Source organism: Sus scrofa, chromosome X (genome assembly GCF_054392235.1).
Source record: "Sus scrofa isolate SSC_HxYL_T2T_F1_AM1 chromosome X, Sscrofa_HxYL_maternal_Yorkshire_Landrace_v2.0, whole genome shotgun sequence".
NCBI lineage: Eukaryota > Metazoa > Chordata > Mammalia > Artiodactyla > Suidae > Sus > Sus scrofa.
Genome location: NC_139401.1, coordinates 68,150,423 through 68,173,769, shown reverse-complemented (window position 1 = coordinate 68,173,769; position 23,347 = coordinate 68,150,423). Strand labels below are relative to the sequence as shown.

Genomic DNA, 23,347 nt, shown 5'->3' with positions numbered 1-23,347 from the left:
AGGATGTGGGTTCAATCCCTAGCCCCATCAGTGGGTTAAAGTATCCGGCAATGCTCTGAGCTTTGGTGTAGGTCACAGATGCAGCTCGAAATCTGCATTGCTGTGGCTGTGGTGTAGGCCAACAGCTGCAGTTCCAATTTGATCCCTAGACTGGCAATCTCTATATGCCACAGTTGTGGCCATAAAAAGAAAAAAAAAAAAAGAGAGAGAGAATACTTGATGACCTAGCAGTTAAGAACATGGCATGGGAGTTCCCATCATGGCTCAGTAGTTAACGAATCCGACTAGGAACCATTAGGTTGCGGGTTCGATCCCTGGCATAGCTCAGTGGGTTAACGATCCGGCGTTGCCATGAGCTGTGGTGTAGGTCGCAGACGCAGCTCAGATCCCGTGTTGCTGTGGCTCTGGCATAGGCCGATGGCTACAGCTCCGATAGACCCCTAGCCTGGGAACCTCCATATGCCATGGGAGTGGCCCTGGAAAAGGCAAAAAGACTGAAGAAAAAAAATAAAAGAACATGGCATGGCGTTGTCACAGCTGTGCTCAGGTTCCATTCTTGGCCAGAGAACTGCTGCTTGCCACAGGTGTGGCCAAAACAAAAACAAAAATAGGCAAATGATTTGAATAGATATTTCTCCAAAGATATAAAAAGGCTAATAAGCACATGAAAAGATGCTCAACATCACTAATCATTATGGAAATGCAAATCAAAATCACAATGAGATACAATTTCTCATCCATTAGGGAGGCTATTTTTTTTAATGGAAAATAACAAGTTTTGGTAAAGATGTGGAGAAATTTGGAACTCTTGTGCCTTGCTGATGGGAGTATAAATGGTGTGCCATTATGAAAAACAGTTCGGCAGTTCCTCAAAAACTTAAATATAGAATTACCATACAATCCAGCAATTCCACTTCTAGGTGTAGTCCCAAAAGAAATTAAAGAAGGGATTCAGATAATTTTACACAATGTTCACTGCAACAGTATTCATAGGAGCCAAAAGGTCGAAGCAATCTAAGGTGTCCATCAATAGATGAATGGCTAAACACAATGTGTTTACATGCCACAGACTTAAGTTTTCAAACTTAAAAAGGAGTGAGGATTTCCCTTGTGGCACAGCAGGTTAAGGACCCAGCATTGTCACTGCAGCAGCTTGGTCACTGCTGTGGCATGTGTTTGATCCCTGGCTGGGGAACTTCCACATGTCATGAGTGCAGCCAAAAAAAAGGGGGGGGGAGGGAGTGAAATTTTGACACATGCCCTTGAAAACAGCATGCTAAGTGAAATAAGCTAGCTACAAAAGGACAAATAGTGTATGATTCCACTTAAATAAGATACCTAGAATAGGCATATTCACATAGAGACAGAAAGTAGAATAGAGGTTACCAGGGGCTGGGGGCAGAGGGGGGGAAGAGGAGCTATTGTTTAAGGGGTGCAGAGTTTCTGTGTGGAAACATGAAAATGTGCTGAAAGTGAATGGTTGTGACAGTTGCACAACATTGTGAATGTACTTAACGCCACTTAATTGTACACTTTAAAATGGTCAAAAATGGTATGCGATGCAGAAATCCCACTCCTGGGCATATATCCAGAAAAGATGAAAACACTAATTTGAAAAGATACATGTATCCAATATTCATAGCACTATTTACAATAACCAAGACATGGAAGCAACCCAAGTGCCCACCAAAAGATGATTGGTTTAAGATGTGTTATATCTATACAATGGAATATTACTCATCCATAAAAAAGAATGAAATATACCATTGGCAGCAACATGGATGGACCTAGAGAATATCATAGTATGTGAAGCAAGTCAGACAGAGAAAGACAAATATTACATGAAATCACTTATATGTAGAATCTACAAAATAATACAAATGAATCTACATACAAAACAGAAACAGACACCCAGACATAGAAAATAAACTTACGGTTACCAAAAGGGAAAGGTGGGGGGAGGGATAAATTAGGAGTTTGGAATTAGCATATACACACTACTATATATAAACTAGATAACCTGCAAGGACTTATTGTATAGCACAGGGAAATCTACCCAATATTCTTTAATAACCTATATCAGAAAAGAATCTGGGGGAAAAATGGATACATGTATATGTATAACTAAAGCACTTTTCCATATACCTGAAACTAACACAATATTGTAAAGTAGCTACACTCCAATATCAAATCAAATTAATTTTAAAATTTGGAGTTCTCTGGGGAGTTCCCATCGTGGTGCAGTGGTTAACGAATCCGACTAGGAACCATGAGGTTGCGGGTAAGATCCCTGCCCTTGCTCAGTGGGTTAAGGATCCGGTGTTGCCATGAGCTGTGGTGTAGGTTGCAGACACGGCTTGGATCCCCGTTTTGTTGTGGCTCTGGCTAGGCTGGCGGCTACAGCTCCAATTGGACCCCTAGCCTGGGAACCTCTATATGCCACGGGAGCAGCCCAAGAAATGGCAAAAAGACAAAAAAAAAAAAAAATATTTGGAGTTCTCCTGTGGCACAGCCGGTTACGAATCTGGTGTTGTCACTGCAGTGGCTCAAGTCACTGCTATGGTGTGGGTTTGATCCCTGGCCTGGGAATTTTTGTATGCCATGGGCATAGCCAAAAAAAAAATAATTAAAAAATTGACTAGAATGTGGTGCAATCAGATCCCAGCAGCAGTTGCAGTGGCTCTTGCCTTTTCTGGCTCACCTTGCTATCACCTTTTTTATTTTTTTAGGGCCACACCTGCAGCATAGGGAGGTTCCCAGGCTAGGGGGTCAAATTAGAGCTGTAGCCACCAGCCTACGCCACAGCCACAACAACACAGGATCCAAGCTGCATCTGTTCTACACCACAGTTCACAGCAACACCAGATCCTTAACCCACTGAGCGAGGCCAGGAATCAAACCTGTGTCCTCATGGATACTAGTTGGGTTCATTACAGCTGAGCCACAGCAGGACCTCCTCACCTTGCTATCTCCTTTTTGCTTCCAGTAATATGGCCTCCAGTATGACTGTCTCTGATGGGGTCTTCAAAGTGTTCACTGACATAAAAGTGCCTGAGTCTTTGACACCAGAGGAAGTGAAGGAATGCAAGAAGGGGGTGCTCTTCTGCCTGAGCAAGGACAAGAACATCATCCTGAAGGAAGGCATGGAGATCCTGGTACATGATGTGGGCCAGTCTGTGGATGACCCTTAATGCCACCTTTGTCAAGATGCTGCCAGGCTAGGACTGCCACTAAGCCCTCTATGACACAAACTATGAGACTAAGGAGGGCAAGAAGGAGGACCTAGTGTTCATCTTCTGGGCTCCTGAGTCTGCATCCCTTAAGAGCAAAATGATCTACGCCAGCTCCAAGGACACCATCAAGAAGGTAACAGGAGTCAAGGATAAATTAGAAGCAAACTGCTATGAGGAGGTCGAGGACTGCTGCACTCTGGCAGAAAAGTTGGGTTTCATCTTCCTGGAGGGGCAAGCCTTTGTGAGTCCCCTCCAGCCAGCCCCCTGCCTGGAGCATATGGCAGCCCTAGACCTGCCCACTGGGGTTGCAGGCTGCCCCCTTCCTGTCAGACCAGAGGGGCTGGGGGGATTTCAGGAGGGGAAGGGCAATCCCTTCACCCCACTTGCCAAACCCCACCCCGCAACCTCCTGGACCTTCCTCCTCCTCCCTTTATCCCTGACCTTCCCAAAATACTTTTTATTTTTTTTGTCTTTTTAGGGCCACACCTGCAGTATATGGAGGTTATTTGATGCTCATCAGATTCATTTCAGCTGAGCCACAACGGGACCTCCCCAAACTGCTTTGGATTTTCTGATTTCTCTTGGGTTGAAGCAGATCAAGTTCCCTCCAGGCATCCCTGTTTGGGGGGAGGGCTTATTTTTTTAACACCCCAAATTCCCTACCTGTTCCTCCCTTTCCCCACGCTGCCAACTTCTAACTGCAATAGTGACTCTGTGCTTGTCGGCTTAGTTCTGTGTGTAAATAAAAAGATGTGGAGATGACCCCTCCCTGCATTGCCTGGTTCCCCTCCCCTTTTTCCCCTGGCCACAGCCACTCATGGAAGCAAGACCAATAAGGGATCTTCTGTTAAAAAAAAAGTGTTGTCTTGAGGTGCAGCAGGTTAGGGATCCAGCATTGTTATCATTGCATTGGCTCTGGTCACTGCTGTGGCATGGGTTCGATCCCTGGCCCAGGAACTTCCGTATGCCATGAGTATAGCCATAAAAGGGGGAAAGAAAAGAAAAGAAAGACTTATAGGAGTTTGCATCATGACTCAGTGGAAACAAATCTGACTAGCATCCATGAGGACTCAGGTTCAACCCCCGGCCTCATTCGGTTGGTTAAGGATCTGGTGTTGCCATGAGCTGTGGTATAGGTCGCAGACATAGCTCAAATCTGGCATTGCTGTGGCTGTGGCATAGGCTGGCAGCTGTAGATCCGATTTGACCCCTAGCCTGGGAAACTCCACATGCCCCCAGTACAGCCCTAAAAACGGCCAAAAAAATAAAAGACCTATATAGAAATGTTCATAGCAGCTTTATCTGTAATCACCCCAAAATGGAAACAACCCAAATGTCTATCCACAGGTAAATAGATAAACTAATGATGGTATACATACATGTGTACATGCATATATACATACATGTACCGTATGATATATACTATGAGCTACTACTCAGCAGTAAAAGGAATAAACTATTGATACATGCAACAACATGGATGAATGTCAAAATACTTACATATAATGAGTGAAAGACGCTAGACAAAAGAGTGCAGATTTCCATTTATGCAAAATTCTAGAAAATGCAAATTAATCAATAGTAACAGGAAGCAATCAAGAGTTATCTGGAAATGAAGGGGGAGGAGCTGGAGTGAGGAATACCAAGAGACAGGAGAAAACTTGGGGTTAATGGACATGTTCATTATCTTAGTTATGATGGTTTCATTGGGTGTATACATACACACATCAAAATCTGTCAAAATGTATACTTTAAATATGCGCCATTTATTGTATGTCAATTATTCCTCAATAAACCTGTTGGAAAAATAAGTTTCAGAAGGAAGTAGACAGTAGTAATCTGGAGGGAACTGAAGCACTAATTCATTGATTGAGTTACTATGCTCTATGCATTTGATACATCACCTCTGATTCTTACAACAAAAATTGTTATCCCAGCTTCCCTGGTGTTGCCACTACAGCGGCGTGGGTCGCTGCTGTGGCTTGGGTTGGATCCCTGGTCAGGAAATTTCCACATACCACAGCCATGGCCCCGCCCCCCAAATAGTTATCCCTATTCTCTAGATAAGGAACCTGTGGTTCAGAGAGGCAAAGCTACTTGCTCAAGGGCACACAGTGATAGATTCAAAGTATACTCTTTCCACTCTGCCTCACCATCTCCCAGCAATTTGAGAAATGGAGGAGAAGGTTGTGCTGATTCATGGATTACTGACAAGAAGTTGATCAGGGACTATGAGGCATGAAGGCTACTCTTTAAAATGGAGGGTGAGGAGCTTAGACCACTACACTCCTGGTGTGACTTATGAGCATGAACCATTCATACACATCCTTTCCCTCTCGTAATCTTGGATGGGATCCTTAAGATGTACATCTCAGCTCCCTACTCACCATCTTCCATGCCCACACTTACAGAAATAGAACCTGTACTACATGATTTCATTTATGATATGCTGAAACAAAGAAGACCAAGATCATTCAATAGATTGCAGTGAGAAAACTGGCTAGCCATTTGGGGTGAAAATAGATGTTTTTCAGTTTGTCTGTTTACTCTATCAACTTCAAGTGATAAAGAATGAAATCTATGTTATTAAGTGGAATTGAGTATTTAGCAGATTTTTGAAGTAAGGGTAACTTTCTAAGCTTTGAATTGACAAGAAGAAATTACGAGAGAAAAGATTAACAGGTTTTGCTCTATAAAATTTTGAAACTTTGGACATAGAAAAATTTAACCAAAAGAAAAGTCACTAATTGCTAAAAAAAAAAAAAGATCTGCCTCAAACATGACAAAAGATGAACTTCTGTGTTTATACAGCACTCACGCAAATTGATCAGAAAATCACACCCCCCAAAGACTAATGGGCAGGGATACTTCACACAAGAGGAAATGCAATGAGTAAACGAACATATGGCAAAATGTTCAACCTCACCAGTGATTTTTTTGAAGTGCAAATTAAAACAATTACATTAGCAAAAGTTAAAAATAAGTGATTACCAGGCTGGCACAAGTGTAGCAAAATTGCAAGGATTCTCTGAGCAAGGTTTTTGGCAATACGCATACACTACTACTGAAGTGTTCAGACTCAACATAGCGCTCCCCTTTTAACAGTTACTGCCAACCACTCCTATGGACTAAGCATGCACGGGTGCACCAGTGCTCCCCTATGGAAGTCTCCAGTCCAGACCTACACCTGAGCTCAGACTTGTGTCTATAAACATCTCCATCCAGCTGATGCCCCTCGCTCCTTGGCCCCACGTCTCACACCAAGCATTTCTGCTCCTCCTCCTAATTCCCGTGAAGGTACCACTGAATCACCAAACTTCATTACCTCCCTGTCCCTCATCCCTACACACACGTCATTTCCAAGTTACAGCCTGCCAAATCTCCATCTGCATCTTTTGAATCGGCCCCCTCTTCCTCCATCCCACAGTCACAGACCCTTCCGCTTCTTGCTTGTATTGTTGAAATAGCCCTGACCCATCTCCTCCAAGCCACTCTTACTTCCTTCAAACCATTCTACTGGGAGCAGTCAGAGTTATCATTATAAAGCACAAAGCTGATCCTGTCCTCTTTAAAAATCTTTCAATGGTTCCCCATTGTCTACCTACAGGCTAAAGTCCAAATTCTTTAGCAGCCCTCCCAGTTCCAAACTGCCTTGCCACCAGCTCTCCTCTGAAGAGCTTCTTCTGGTTTTCCATCCCCTCCTCCCAGCCTGCCTCTCCCATTGTAATGTGAATTCCTTGAGAGCAGGAACTAGATCTTAATCATCTCTGTTTCCCTGGCTCATAATACACAGCTTGACACAGAGTAGGCACTCAATAAATGTTGGGTGAAGGAATGGATTTATTCTAAGGAAAGCATTCCACTGAAGGAAAAAGCTGCATAAAGGAAACTGTTCACCATAGCATGATTCATAATAAAAGAAAAAGTACAAAAAACTAAATGTTCAAAAATAAGGAACTTTTATTAATTATAGGATATCCATTTAATGGAATATGATGCAGCTGTTAAAATTCTCATTATGAAGATTATGTAGCAACTCAGAAAGTGTTCATAATATAATAAAGGCAGAATACAAAATGGTCTGTATGCTAGGACTAAAATTATGTAAAAGTATGCATGCACACAAACCCATCAAAATGAGAACAGGAGCAGGAACAAATGAATACAGATGATGTGTTTAGGGTGCTTGGGGAGGTACTGTTTGTGATTTTCCTAGCTCTTTCCAAATTCCCTTTATTGTTGTTAGAATGTCATTTGTGAATAAATACAAATTGACAGAAAAAAATATCCCCCCAAAGGTGATTTGATTCCATCAAGTCCTTGGACAAGCTGTGGTACAAAAACAAACCACTGACCTGGGAGGCGAGAGACCAGCCTCCCCAACCCTTCCCTCTCCACCCTGCAACTGGCTCCGTGATCTTAAGTGAAATCTGGAGCTCTAAACCAACCATTTTCTCCTATCATCTCAAGCTGAAGTCCATGGTCATGCCTCCCTCCCAAATGAACTCCCATCATTTCTGTTAGCGGCACCACCATCTTCCCAGTTTCCTCAGACTGAAAACCTCACAAAGCCCCTTCTATTGTCTCGTCACCTTCACTCCCTCTCTAATCCTCACCTCCAACCAATTGCCCCTTCTTCCCAATACTTTCCAATAATCTTCTATAGCATGCTTTACTATGGGCCCAGTTTAGACAAAGAGGAACGCCTGCCCTCCTACTGAATACTGTCTGATTGAAAAGAGTTGTTTTTTTCCCCTCTCTTGCTCCTTGGCAGACTGCTGAGGGGCCAAGTGGAGGGCCGACTGGGACACATAAGATGGAACCTCCTGGGTTAGGAGAAGCTTGATTCCATGGTGGGGAAGTGGAAGGAGTTCAGGCAGAGGCTGGATGCTCTTTTGGAGAGTGTAGTGAGACTCAGCACAATGAGTGGCATGTTGATGCCATTCATTCGACAAGTATTTACCAAGTGCTGGCCCCAGCGACTAAGCTCTCTGTTAGGTGGCAAAGGGCCTGCCCAGATGAATTGGAGCAGGCTCTTTCATGGAAATGCTCACAGCCTAGTGGAGGACAACAGGGAAGCTAGTCATTACCAACCCAATGTGGTATAGTGTTGTCGTACAGTTTGAATAGAGGGCTCTGGGGCAAAAGAATGTGGCACTGACCCTGCCAGAGCAAAGCCAGGGCTCACAGAGCTAGAGGGACCTGAGCTGACAAGCAGGATTAGGTGCCCAGGAAGAGGGTTGGGTTTCCCATGCATTTCCAAGCTGAGGGGATCATCAGGTCCGCCAACTTGTAAAAGGCAGCTTTCTCAGAGCAGTAGCACCTTGGAGTGGCCTAAGCTTTGAGGTTTGGGATAGCGTAAGGGAGCAAAGGGTGTCCAAGTTAAGGAAGTGGCAAGTGACAGGCAGAGGGACCTGAGGCATCAGGCAGGAGGCCCAAGGGCAGTTTCAAAGTAGGGAAATAACATGATCAGATCTAAGTCTCAGATAACTGGATGGTCTCTAATGTCCCCTCTCTTTCCTGAGACTTTATGATAAATGCCACATGTGTTGTGCAGAAATCGAGGGGTAGAGTTCAAACAGAGATCCTACCCTCCCACCCCCTAGGCTGCACCCCCTTGGCAATCTGCAGAGAAGCTGGAGGGAAAAAACATTGGCTCTTCCCAATAGTATGGGCAGGTTGGCTGGCTCGAGGGAACTTGGAAGAAGGAACAGAAAAAATACGCTTAATAAATAATATTGAATATTTATTTTAATGTGTTTTTAGGAGTTCCCGTCGTGGCTCAGTGGTTAACGAATCTGACTAGGAACCATGAGGTTGCAGGTTCGATCCCTGGCCTTGCTCAGTGGGTTAAGGATCTGGCATTGCCCTGAGCTGCGGTGTAGGTTGCAGATGCGGCTTGGACCCCGCATTGCTGTGGCTGTGGAGTAGCCTGGGGGCTACAGCTCTAATTAGACCCCTAGCCTGGGAACCTCCATGTGCCGCAGGAGCGGCCCTAGAAAAGGCAAAAAGACAACCCCCCCCCAAAAAAAAAACAAAAACCTGCACCACAGCAGCAACCGGATCTGCTTCAGTAGTGATGATGCCAGATCAGATCATTAACCCGATTCGCCACAAGAGAACTCCTTATTTATTTATTTATATGGCCGCACCTGTTGCGTAAGGAAGTTCCCAGGCAGAGGATTGAATCTGAGCTACAGCTGCCACCCAAACCGCGGCAACTGGATTCTTAACCAAACTGTGCCACTGTTGAGACCGCCTATCCTTTTTTTTTTTTTTTTTTTGTCTTTTGTCTTTTTGTTGTTGTTGTTGCTATCTCTTGGGCCGCTTCCGCGGCATATGGAGGTTCCCAGGCTAGGGGTCTATCGGAGCTGTAGCCATCGGCCTATGCCAGAGCCACAGCAACGCGGGATCCGAGCCGCGTCTGCAACCTACACCACAGCTCACGGCAACGCCAGATCGTTAACCCACTGAGCAAGGGCAGGGACCGAACCCGCGACCTCATGGTTCCTAGTCGGATTCGTTAACCACTGCGCCACGACGGGAACTCCCGCCTATCCTTTTTTAACTGAAGAATAGTTAGTTGATTTACAATGTTGTCTTAGTTTCAGGTGTACAGCAAAGAGATTCAGTTACATATGTGTATATGTATATATATTGTCTATATATGTATATATATTCTTTATATCTATATTCTTTTTCAGATTATTTTCCTTTATAGTTTATGACAAAATATTACATATAGTTCCTTGTGCTATAGAGTAGGACCTTGTTTATCTCAATATATTCTACTGATAATAGGATCATGTGTAGGTAGAACTAGTAGCCTCACTTTTTCCTCTCCTCGAAGGCAGGGAGCTTGCCTAGTGCACCTTTGTCCAGCACCTAACACAGAATCATGCGCCCCAAAGACGCTCAGCAAATACCCGAGCGGGGAGGGCGGGAAAGGGGAGGGAGGAAATCGTCCTTGGGAGACACCCCTTTTTTCGGTGGAGGTTCCCAAGCTCGGGACCTCTGACCTCCCACCAGCAGGTGGCAAGATAGCCTCCCCGCGCGCCACGAAGGGGCGGAGCTGGGAGGAGCGTCCGAGGTTCCGGCGCGCGCAGCCGCGGACCTTCTTTTCTCCGCGCGCCGGAAGGAGGCGGACCTCTTTTCGTGCCTAGCGCAGCCATGGTAAGGTGGCTTCTTGGGGAGCTCTTGGGACCCATCAGCCTCCATCCTCCCAGGGCTGGGGCTGCCCGGGGTTGCGGGGCTCCCGCAGGGGGTCGCCGGGCGGAAACGAAGGCAGAGCAGCAGGCGGGGTGGGCCTAGGGGGGCTCGAGAGCGAAGGCGAACGCGGGTCCCCGGCCGGCCCGGGGATGGGGGTTGGGGAGTTGGAGATCGATGCCGCTGGCGGGAAGGCCTCTGTCTTCGGGCCGGCCACACCCGGCCACGGATCCTGCGGCCTTGGGAGGAGCGTCTTGCTTCCCAGACCGGAGCCCAGGCTGGCCCCGGAGGACAGACGTCAGGCCTCGGGCGGGTGGAGAAACTTTTTGCTGTGTTTTTGGTACGGCCTGACTTCATGACTTTAGGTAGTGTGGCCAGTAAGTAATATTACAGAGGCTTCCGCATTCTAAGGTGAAAAACTCACTTTCAGAGTTCGAGGAAGCAGCTATTGGCACGTGGTTGTGCCGAGGTCAGATTAAATCTCGCATCAAATACTTAAAAAACCAGAAATGCTCAGTTGGATAAGTAGAAGCACAGATTGAGTTCTGGTCCGTTTTCTGTTGCTGGCCGGTTGTGCGCCACGAGGTCCACCCCAGGCTATTTCACCAACATACTCTCCTCGAAAAAGACAGCCTCTAGAATCAGGCGCTTGGAAACAGTAACATGTAGATACTTAGTAACATGAAATGCTGTTTTGAGAGACAGTAATCACTTAGTATTCTTTTTGTACAGTAAGAAAGTTGACTATGGTTTATGGAACCTATAGTATTTGCTAGATACTGTGTATGCATTCGCTTCTGCCTTTTATCACGTGGCTTTATGCTTTTTTTTTGTTTGTTTGTTTTTAACATTGTCCACATTTTGTTGAAGAGGAAACAGACTCGCTCTTCTTTCAAGGATGGCTTATAAGACCTGAAACCATTTAACAGTATTAAAATTTACAACTTTGAAACTCTTTCAGGCTCGTGGTCCCAAGAAACATCTGAAGCGCGTAGCAGCTCCAAAGCATTGGATGCTGGATAAACTGACCGGTGTGTTTGTAAGTATCTTAAGGGACATCTTTCACAATTTTATTGAGATAAAATTGACGTATTTAAGAGACACGCTTTATATTGTTCCTTTATGTGCCAAGCATCCCTGATTACCATGTCCAAAAAAATGTTCCCTGCAGTGCCTCCCAAAAGTCATTTTTTTTGGGGGGGGGGGGCAGAACTAGAGGAAGACTTGTCTGTTCTTGAAGGCCCTGTGTATCTAGCTGCACCCTACCTTACTGTAGCATAATAATTCTGTGCCTCATTCCGTATACCACAATTTGGGTAGATGCAGGACTTCAAATATTAACAGGTCTGGTCCTCTGAAAGGGGAAATGCTGGAAAACTTGGAGGTCTGGAATAGTTTTGTGGGCCTTGAAGGCCTCTCTTGTTTACTCAAATTGAGGGGGTGACAGTGGTGGATTGCAGGACTTGAGAGGTGGTTTGAGTGAATCCCAACAATGAGATTTTTTTAAAAAATCGTTTTACAGGCTCCTCGTCCATCTACTGGTCCCCACAAGTTGAGGGAATGTCTCCCCCTCATTATTTTCCTAAGGAACAGACTTAAGTATGCCCTAACAGGAGATGAAGTAAAGAAGATATGCATGCAGCGTTTCATTAAGATAGACGGCAAGGTCCGCACTGATATAACCTACCCCGCTGGTTTTATGGGTAAGTGGTTAGTGATGGGCACTTCATGGCTCCTGAACTCCTTCTCTGAAAAGGTAGTTGTATTAAATACAACTTTTATCAGTCTCAGAAACATAGCATGACCGTCCCCCTCACGAGTTTACTTCATATTGCAGGGCTGCAAATCATAAATTATTTTTCAAAACCAGATTTCAGTTCTCTAAATTTTACATGTCATGAAAAAAAGGATTTTGAAACATTAAAGGTTAGCTAGCCACTATTGATTGTAGGAACCCTAGTTGGTATTCAAAATACGGAGGTTTTTTTTTCTTCTTAAAGTGACGTTATTGCTCAGCATAGGGTAGTGTGGGTCACTATAGTAACCTTAGTGTTTTATGTCAGATGTCATCAGCATTGACAAGACTGGAGAGAATTTCCGTCTGATCTATGACACCAAGGGTCGTTTTGCTGTTCATCGTATTACACCTGAGGAGGCCAAGGTGAGTGTTGCAAACAGGCTGAGCCAAAATTTAAGTACATGGGCTGATCATTGTGGTGAGGTAGGTACATTAAGATTCCTTAGAGAGGAATAGCAGCTGGTCAGCAATTGAGTGTGTTTTGTCATGTATGCTATTCTGTATCATGTAATTAAAAGTTCTGTTAACAGCTGTATAGCAGTGTGTTGCTGGATATCTAATAATTGACTCCTATTTGAAGTTAACATCTTCAACAGATGGTTTTCTTTTTATCTTATTATTATTTTTTGTCTTTTTGTAGGGCCGCACCTGCGGCATATGGAGGTTCCCAGGCTAGGGGTCGAATCAGAGCTACAGCTGCCGGCCTACACCACATCTCGTGGCAGTGCCAGATCCTTAACCCACTGAGAGAGGCCAGGGATGGAACCAGCAACCTCATGGTTCCTAGTCGATTTGTTTCCGCTGTGCCACAATGGGAACTGCAGATGGTTTTCTTTTTTTAATGGAAGAAAAATCCAGCTGATTCTAGTTGACTTTTTCTGAGAGGAGAGTGGTTTCTAGGAACTTGTATTTATGAGCATCTGAAAGTATGGGTCTTTTGAGGATAGAGGGCCAGAAGACCAATATACTGTCAGTCCAATAGGCCCTTTGTCTACCTTTACTCTGGGGCCGGGGGAAAGGTATTAATGGATAGGACCAATAACCTTTGGGGCATTAGTTTGAAATACCTCAAAGGTTACAGGCATTGATTATTTAATCCAGTTTGTTGTGATGATTTTATGTAAAAGTTCGTGACTTCTTGAATTATTGGCTGTAAATGAAGGTTAATTCAATTGGGTGATTCAGCTCCTAATTTCCTTAGTTGCCTTGTTATCAGCAGACTGGAGGGCATGTCCCGTGGTATTGAGGTGATTTGATTTACTTAAAGGGTGTCCTAGGAGTGCAAACTCAAATGGTTTGTGAAATATTTGTTGATGGGATCATAGTTGGCTTTTGTGAAAAGAGGCACTTGTTAGCTCTCCGGGTGAGTTGGAGGGAAAATTCAGAGACATTCTTCCCAGCTCAGGGAAAGGGGGAGGTGATTTGCATTGGAGGGAAAGAAATGGTGATCAGCCCACCAGCACCTGGGAGTTTGAGGTTATGGGGCCTTCATTGCCTTGAGCTTTAATTTTGAGGGTAATGCAGTGCTACAAAGAAAATACGTAATAGGAAGTTAAACAAGCCAAGGAAGAAACAATGTGCAGAATGAATTTATGGAGGGTGGGAAGAAAAGTCAGGGACACCATTATTCAGCTGGGTAAATGAGATGTTGCATTTTTTTAAGCTGTTAACTTGTAGCTTTAAGAGAGCAATTTTGTGTACCTGGAGTATAGTGCATGTATGCTAGACTAATGGGGCTAACCCTTGGGTTTCTAGTACAAGTTGTGCAAAGTGAGAAAGATATTTGTGGGCACAAAAGGAATCCCTCACCTGGTCACCCACGATGCCCGTACCATCCGCTACCCTGATCCCCTCATCAAGGTGAATGACACCATTCAAATTGATTTGGAGACTGGCAAGATCACTGATTTCATCAAATTTGATACTGGTAAGCGTCCTCTGCTACTTGGGCATTCTCTTTAAAGCCCAAGCATAAGGAGAGTTCTTTGTTGTGGGTGTTTTTTGGTTTTTAAGTTAATTATATAATCAAACATTATGACTTGTATGGGGCCTGGGTCTGTACCCTGGTTTCGTTTGGCATTCTTGAGCTCTCTGATTCTGGTGCGCACCTAATTAGCAACTGTAGCTAGATGTCTTGAGGTAAGGAATTGGGAAGGAGGCAACTTTAAGGAATGTCCAGGGAATGTGTAATGTCTTATTTCAAGCATGGCTTTGTAGTAGCAGTGAGGATTAGGCAGGGAAATTTGTTCTGAATTGGCGGGGGGGGGGGATTCAGCTAAGAATGTCTTCAATGATGGTATGGTAAAGCTGTGAAGGGCTCTCTGTGAAAATGGCTTGCCAGCTGGGCAGTGCATTCTGACCAAGAAGCTAACCAGCTTAATTGAGATACAGCCCTTGATAAATGCTTTCATCCCCCAAATCTGTCTGCAACAGTAGCAGAGAATTGTGCCTTGAAGGAACAGTAGTCATCTAGGCAAGACCTGGTAAGGACCAGGCAAAGTGGGTACAGTGGAATTTTATCAGCTGTGCAGGAAGGATAGGGCAGATCTTAGGAGGACAACTTCCTTTCAGACCTGTCCATCACTCACTACACTGGGCAAAGTGCCTTGGTCCTGAGCAGATTGTTTCTTCTGCCTAGGTAACCTATGCATGGTGACTGGAGGTGCTAACCTGGGAAGAATTGGTGTGATCACCAACAGGGAGAGACATCCTGGTTCTTTCGATGTAGTCCATGTGAAAGATGCCAATGGCAACAGCTTCGCCACCCGGCTCTCCAACATTTTCGTTATTGGCAAAGTAAGTCTGGGTTCCCTTTCCTCTCTAGTACCAGGAAGCCTGTAAATGCAAGTACTGCTGGGATTGCAAGACCTGGCTCTACTAAACCTAGTGTAAAGCCTCTCTGGGATAAGGCTCATAGCAGGGCTGGGACGGACCAGTGGAGGACCAGATCACCTGGGTGGTGAAAAATGCCAGTAATGGGATGAATATACCTTATAATTAGGTTCTTTAATTTATACCCATAGGGGGTTTTGTTTGGGGGTTTAAAGTAGGTGTTTCTGATAATCAACTGGCATCCAAGTGTCTTAAGACTTCCTGGCTATTGCTGAGTGCTTTTTTTCACTTTCCTCTGGATGAGAAGACAAATGTAGCATGTGCCAACCTGTTAATGGAGTTGGTGTGTGGAAAAAGGCTTTGATTCTTCTCGTTCTTCTCCTCCAGGGCAACAAACCATGGATCTCTCTTCCCCGTGGAAAGGGTATTCGCCTCACCATTGCTGAGGAGAGAGACAAGAGACTGGCGGCCAAACAGAGCAGTGGATAAAATGATCTATAGGTGACATGATTGGAAAAGTCTTTATACTTAATTAATTAAAGATTGCCGCATAATTAATAGTCTCTTTTGGTGTTTGTGGTTTGGGATTTAGATTTTCCTTTCTACTTCTCTGACATGAAAAGTAGATTGAATTTTTAAGGCGGGCTTAGGCATTCCAGATGTGGATTTCCTGTGTCTCCTGTAGGCTAGGCTTGGGTGGTGGTGGGAGGGAGGGAGAACACATCAAACTTGGCAAAGAGGGAGCAGCAAGTAACTCAATAATGGAGAGTGCCAGGGAAGCCCATAATGTCAAGCCCTCTTACTTGGGCTAGGAACTTAGCTACCCTGTTAGGTTGTTAGCTTGTGAAAACAAAAAAAAATCAGTGTCCTTATCTTTATTGTACTACCGCATCCATGAGCCTGGCTCATCTGTTTTCCCCTTTCCTGTGCCCAGCTTTCCAAATGGCAGGGTGAAAAATGTCCAATTGGAAGCAGTGAGATCCTGTATAGCACAGGGAACTATGTCTAGTCACTTGTGATGGATCATGATGGAGGATAATGTGAGAAAAAGAATGTATATATATATGTGTGTGTGACTGGTTCACTTTGCTGTATAGTAGAAAATTGACAACACTGTAAACCAACTATAATGGAAAAAAATAAAAATCATTAAAAAAAGCTCAACTGTGCATACAGGTCATTATAAATGTTGCTGTTGTGTAAAGCAATACAACAACAGCTATATTGTAGAGCAGTACACTTATTTGGTACTCATTCTTCCAGCTGCCACTGCTTTCAGCCCTCAATTCCATTCCTCAGGACTGCAAAACCAAACTGTTTGCTTGTTAGTCTCCAGAAGAGGTGGCCAACTCTTAGACCTGTTTCTCATTTCAAGCCCAGGGTCTTCTACAAGAGTAACGATTATCCTGCGTTGTGATACCAATCAGCCCTTAGCCTACAAAGTTTCTTCCTGCCGGGAAGGAAAACCCACCTTGGCCTCCCTATAGCAGAGCTCAGTCTTCCTACTATGGGCCAGGTAACTTGTGGGTGTCTGTCCTGTGTATTGTGGGATGTTAGGCAGCATGCATGGCCTCTACCCACTAAATGTAAGTATGTCCTTCTGCCAAGTGATAACCAGAAAATGACAAGACATTGCTAGTCCCCCTAATCCCCAGCAAAGTTGCCCTGTGGATCTTTTGCCACCTTCCATTTAATAGCATCACTTGAGCTATGGGCCACTCACACTTGTATATCATCATCCCCATGACAGAATTTAGGGGTGAGAAGTGGGCGGTTATGGCCATACCTGCAGTATGTGGAAGTTCCAGAATAGGGGTTGAACCAGAGCTGCATTTGTTTTCTGCTTTTTAGGGCCACACTCACAGCACATGGAGGTTCCCAGGCTAGAGGTCAAATCGGAGCTACGGCTGCCGGCTTACCAGCCACAGCAATGTCAGATCAGAGGCACGTCTACAACCACAGCTCAGGGCAACACCAGATCATTAACCTACTGAGTGAGGCCAGGAATTCAACCTGCGTTCTCGTGGATGCTGGTCAGATTTGTTTCTGCTGAGACCCAATGGGAACTACCTGAGCTGCATTTGAAACACTCACTGCACCACAGAGTGAACTCCGAAAAAGTTTGTTCAGACCCCTTTATCCATTTGAGGTATGAACCAGTGTAAAATCTGCATATTTAACTGGGTGTATCTAATGGTCATTCTTGGTGCCTAGACATGTGGTCCAGAGGATGAGGAAGCCTGCTGAGGAGCTGTGGCTTGGGGAAGTGTCTCTACCCCTGGCTGGGTCCTGGGCTTGAAATAGAATACTGGTCTTGCCAAAAAACTGAGCAACTTCCAAACTAATCAGCTGAAGGAGGAGGCATGCCCAGGGATCTCCCAAGCACAGGTTTGGCCCCAAATGGCCCTCTGCTTTCCATACTGCAGACTGAAGTACACAATTGGCTGCGTCCACAGGGCCTCTGCTTAAGCAGGAGAAAGGGAATTCTGCAGGAACTGGGTCTCACCAAATCCAGTGGGAAAGGGGTGCAGAAGTGGGCTTGCCAGACACATGTTACTTCAGCCTGTTTGTTGCCAAGAGTGGAGCTTATCCAGAAAGCCAGTTCTGATGAGGGGCCAGGTCAGAAGTAATCTTTATGGTACCCCTTGAGAAACAGGCAGATGAGACAAATGCCAGAGGGCAGAGGTCCCTGAATGCCAATCTCTCCCTGTTATCAGCACCCATAGCTGTACTTTCTTTCCTTCTAAGTTGTCCTAAGTCTCAGCTCAGCAGACGATGGAAATGATTTGAACTTTAGCTAAGGAACCAAAGCAAATATGAGAGATGAGAGGCCTCCAATTTGGTTCTTTCCACAGCGCCATGGTTTCCTAGATGCTAACTGGCCAGCCATCTTGTACAAATGGGGAAATGATGTATTTGGCTGCAGTCTCCTCATCATCAGAATTTTTAAAAACATTTTAAATTTATTTTGGTTTTATTTGTTAAGCTAGCATAAGGTTTTTGGTTTTTTTTTTTTTTTTTTTTTTTTTTTGCTGTATCCATGGCACGTGGAATTTCTCCAGGCCAGGGATAGAATCCACATTGCAGTTGTGACTTGCACCACAGCTGCAGCAATGCTGGAAACTTAACCTGCCTGTGCCTCAAGGGGAACTTCCAGGGAATTTTTTTTTTTTAAGCAACTAATCCCAAAGTGGGGAAGATTTCCATCCTTACACCAGGTTGTGTCAGTGGACTCGGCCAAAGCAGCCAGGATCATTGGAATGAGCTATAGTTACCAAACTGTATATGGCTTGGGTCTTTGTAGGTTTTTTAAGAATTCTTTGTTTTTTTTTAATTTTTTTTTCTTATCTTTTTTTTTTTTTGTCTTTTTTTTTTTTTTTTTTTTTTTGCCATTTCTTGGGCCACTCCAGCAGCATATGGAGGTTCCCAGGCTAGGGGTCGAATCGGAGCTGTAGCCGCCGACCTACGCCAGAGCCACAGCAACGCGGGATCCGAGCCACGTCTGCAACCTACACCACAGCTCACAGCAACGCCGGATGTTAACCCACTGAGCCCAGGGGCCAGGGTTCGAACCCGCCTGCTCATGGATACTAGTCAGGTTCTTTACCACCGAGCCACAATGGGCACTCCACTCTTGACTCTTTTTGAAATCCAAATCCTTTATTCTTGTTGCTACACCAAATGTTACAGAAAGAACTATATCCACCCCACTGCCCCCTACCTGCACCAATCAGTTCTATCCATTGTCTGCACCATCTAATAATGTCACAGAAAATCCCATTGGTAACACTTTGCCTTTTTTTTTTTTAGGGCCGCACCCACGGCATATGGAGATTCCCAGGCTAGGGATTGAATTGGAGCTGCGGCCGCTGGCCTACACCACAGACACAGCAACGCAGGATCCGAGCTGTGTCTGTGACCTACACCACAGCTCACAGCACCGCTGTATCCTTAATCTACTGAGCGAGGCCAGGAATCGAACCCATAACCTCATGGTTCCTAGTTGGATTTGTCTCCACTGTGCCACGATGGGAACTCCCTCAAGCCACACTTTGGACATGTTCTTGATTCGTCTCCTTTTCTCACACTCCACATATGATTTTATCAGAAAATTCTATTGGCCCTACCTTCAAAATATATCTGGAATCCACATTTGGTGATATTTAGGAATTATTGATAATTCTTAGGGTGATAATCATAAAGAGTCTTTTTTTTGAGAGATACATACTGAAGGGTTTACAGAAGAAATGACAGGCAATCTGGAATTTGCTTTAAAATAACCTAGTGGGTGAGGAATAACTATGAAACAAGATTGACTGACTGTGTACTGATAATATTGAAGTTGGGTGATGGGTGCATGGGGTTCATGACACCAGTCACAACATTTCTGTATGTTTGACATTTTTCACAATAAAGGGACAAATGGTAAAATGTCTGCCCTCCCTCCCAAACAATATCAGACCACTTATCACATGCATTGCTCCCACCCTGGTCTGAGCCACCAACAATTTTTGCCTGCATTATAGATTATAGCGTTATTAACCCCTGCTTTTCAGTTTACCCCAAGGATTTTCCTAGGGATATGCTCATGTGTTTTTCTTAGCTTTTCTAACAATAAATCTTTAACATCCAGCTCTCTGGGGGAAAAAAATGTGTGGTCCTGTTGAGTGTGTCTCCTCACACATGTAGGTTTATCGTTCAATTTTACTGATATAAAAGATGTATAATGATTTGCAGATGATAAGACTCTTTATTGTGAATTTCATATAGCCAGTCGATTGTCATGGAATGTTTTCACTGATTTTTTTTTTTCCAAACTCACAATTGTATCCATATCAACCTATTGTTTATGGTTGCAATCGACAAAGAAAGATAGTTGGTTGATATTTTGTTTACATTAACAAAAGTGAAACAACCAAGACACATGTTAGAGCTTCACTCATTTGTCAGTGATGTGAACAACTTATTTGCTGAGTTAGATAATAGTTTTCCAATATTGAGAGAATGTTTCCTTAAATTTTTTGTACAATTTACAATGTAATGGCAATAAGACATGATACACTTCTAAGTTTTATCAGCATTTTAACAGTTTCCCCATCACTTCCTTAACTCTAGACAATCAACAAAATAATTAATCAAGTCCTGATTTGTAGTGTTTACCAATTTCCACAGCAATTTCAATCTATAACCATGAAAAGGCAGCTGGGAAGAGGTTCACAGTAGCATGCTATTGTATAGCATTTCCACCTTATGGATGCAACAGATGCAAATAACCTCAAGGTTATAGATAATAGTAAAATGTAGTAAAATAATTAGGAAGTAATGAGTTTTTAGTATTCATCACCTTTGAATTTAATACAATTTACTTAATTATAAATTTATTAACATTTAGAAATATTTTTACTATTCATATATTTTACATTAAAATTTTTATTAAAGTATGATTGATTTACAATATTATATGAATTTTAGGCGTACAACATAGTGATTCAATATTTTTATAGATTATACTGGAGTTTCCACCATGGTGCTGTGGGTTAAGAATCTGACCACAGAGGATCAGGTTGCTGCTGAGGTGCTGGTTCAATCCCTGGCCCCAGGCAGTGGCTTAAAGGATCTGGCAGGTCACAGCTACAACTCAGATTCTCTCCCTGGCCTGGGAACTTCCATATGCCATGGGTGTGGCCAGAAAAAAAAAGTATTTAAAAAATGTTATAAAAAATGTTTTTGTTGGAGTTCCCATCATGGCTCAGTGGTAATGAACCTGACTAGTATCCATAGCCGCACTCAGTGGGTAAAGGATCCAGCACTGCCATGAGCTGTGATGTAGGTCACAGACACAGCTTGGATCCCATGTTGTGGCTGTGGTGTAGGCTGGTGGTTACAGCCCCAGTTTGACCCCTAGACTGGGAACTTGCATATGCCACAGGCATGGCCCTAAAAAGACACATAAAAAATTTATAGATTATACTTCATTTAAAGTTATTACAAAATAAAGGCTATATTTCCCTGTGCTGTACAATATATCCTAGTCACTAATTTATTTTATAAATAATAGTTTGTATCTGCTAATCCCATACCCCTGGGATTTCCTGTTGTGGCTCAGCAGTAACGAATCTGACTAGGATCCATGAGGATACAGGTTCAATCCCTGGCCTTGCTCAGTGGGTTAAGGATCCGGTGTTGCTGTGGCTGTGGTGTAGGCCAGCAGTTACAGCTCCAATTGGACCCCTAGCCTGGGAACCTCTATATGCTGCAGGTATGGCCCTAAAAAACAAAAAAGCAAAAAATAATAATAATTCCATACCCCTATCTTGTCCCTCACCCTTTTGCTTTTTTTTTTTTTTTTTTTTGCTCTTTAGGGCTTCATCTGTGCCATGGCCTATGCCACAGCCACAGCCACGCCAGATCCAAGCCGTGTCTGCTACCCACACCACAGCTCATAGCAACACTGGATCCTTAATCCACTGAGTGAGGCCAGGGATCAAACCCACATCCCCATGGATGCTAGTCGAGTTTTCAACCTGCTGAGCCATGACAGGAACTTCGCCTTTTGCATTTTTAATAATGGCTATTTTTAACAAGTGGCTCAGAAAATACCTACAAAATTTACAATTGGCGCTGGTGAGCTTGTATGAGCCCATTTCATCACAACACTGTATGTCTTGCTATGAGATCCAGTTGGCTGCCCTAGTACTATTGAGTGCATCTCCTCAGGACCCCTCACACATGCCTCCATCTCCATCCTTTCAACCACCTCCATCACAAGCAACTCCCTCTCCTCCCACTAGAGACCAATTTGAATTGTGTCACTTCCTCTTCAAAACCTCTTGTTCAAATGCACTGCCTGTAGAATCAGGTCCACATACCTAGGGTTATTACTGCAAACCCTCCCCAATGTGGTCCTAAGGTATTTTCTCAAGAGAGAACAATACACTAGCTCCTATCTTCCAGGTTTCTATTCCTGACAACTTCCTTCCTTCCTTCCTTCTTTTCTTTCTTTCTTTCTTCTTTCCTTCTTTCTTTCTTTCTTTTTTTTTTTTTTTTTTTTTTGCCACACATACGGCATGTGGAAGTTCCTGGGACAGGGATAGAATCTGAGCCTCAGCTATGGCAACGCCTGATCCTTTAACCCACTGTGCCTTGCTGAGGATTGAACCCACACCTCCTCAGCAACCGGAGCCACGGCCGTCTTATTAACCTACTTCGCCATGGCAGGAACTCCCAGAACTTCTTTCTTGCACATCAGACCCACATGGTCACCTGCCCCCCAGATGTTTCCTCTTGAATGCCTCCTCAGCGTGTCCCTTTTTCTCTTCCTCCTGCCCCACAGTGCATCTATTCCTATAATCCATGATTTCCTTTTAGGCCCTCGAATTTACCCTCTTCTTGTCTCTCTTCATATTCTTTGGACACTTTTTTTCTTCCAGGAACATTTTTTTTTCATTCCAGTCTCCTATATGGCCTTCCCCTGTTTTTCTGACTGACTCGTATCCATTCTTTCCATCTCAGCTGAGATGTTGCTTTCTCTGGGAGACCTCTGGGAAGATTAGGGGCCCACGGCGCACCACTTACCTGTTCTACTCATCCTGGAATTTACCTCACTGTATTATAATTGTCTAATTATCTGTCTCTCCCAGAAGACTTCAAGGTCCTTAAGACTCATCTTGCTCACCCCTGTATCCCCAGTATATAGCTGGTAACTGGCACATTGTGGGTACTGAATGAATGAATGAATGAATGAAAGGTATACCCTTCTGTTCCCCTATAAACCCTTCCTTCCATCTGTCTCATTTCCTTACTGTTACCCAAGCACACCTGTACTTTTTCACTTTCAAAAACAAAAAAAAACAGAAGCCACGGTTTTTTCTTGTGCTTAAGGGGACAAGGTCAGTAAATGCCACCTTCTGAAATTAGAACTAATACAATCAACATTGAGTAGATGAGATCAGCCTTCTGCAGAATAATCCACTTTAAGGGTTGGTTTGTAAATGTGTACCAATGAGACAAGGGTGCTTCTCAGGTCCCTATGGTGACCAGCATGTTGCCACAGGCTGGGAATCTGCCAAATATAAAGAAAGAGATAATGTCAATCACTTATAACCTGATTGCTGGAGATAATACTGTATAAACAGGAGGACCCTTGTCTACATGGGATCTTGAAAAGAGCTGGGCTAAAGAGTGGCACATTTTCTGTGTTTGAGCGTCATCAAGTGCTATATGCAGCCCTTTGCAATATACAAGGCACCTCCATGTGTTATCTCAGTGGATCTCCATG

At 44.0% G+C, this 23,347-nt stretch overlaps 1 protein-coding gene and 1 pseudogene across 2 annotated transcripts; both read left to right on the top strand.

The window, feature by feature from the left end:
- Positions 1-2,990: 2,990 nt before the first annotated feature.
- Positions 2,991-3,733, top strand: LOC100622164 (cofilin-1 pseudogene; annotated as a pseudogene).
- A 6,621-nt stretch (positions 3,734-10,354) lies between these two features.
- RPS4X (ribosomal protein S4 X-linked) lies at positions 10,355-16,233 on the top strand. Of its 2 annotated transcripts, none has more exon segments than NM_001204283.1 (7): positions 10,355-10,406; positions 11,401-11,478; positions 11,962-12,142; positions 12,503-12,600; positions 13,993-14,164; positions 14,876-15,033; positions 15,457-16,233. In NM_001204283.1, coding segments are annotated over 7 exon segments (792 nt in total). In that variant the 5' UTR covers positions 10,355-10,403; the 3' UTR covers positions 15,559-16,233.
- The last annotated feature ends 7,114 nt before the right edge of the window (positions 16,234-23,347 follow it).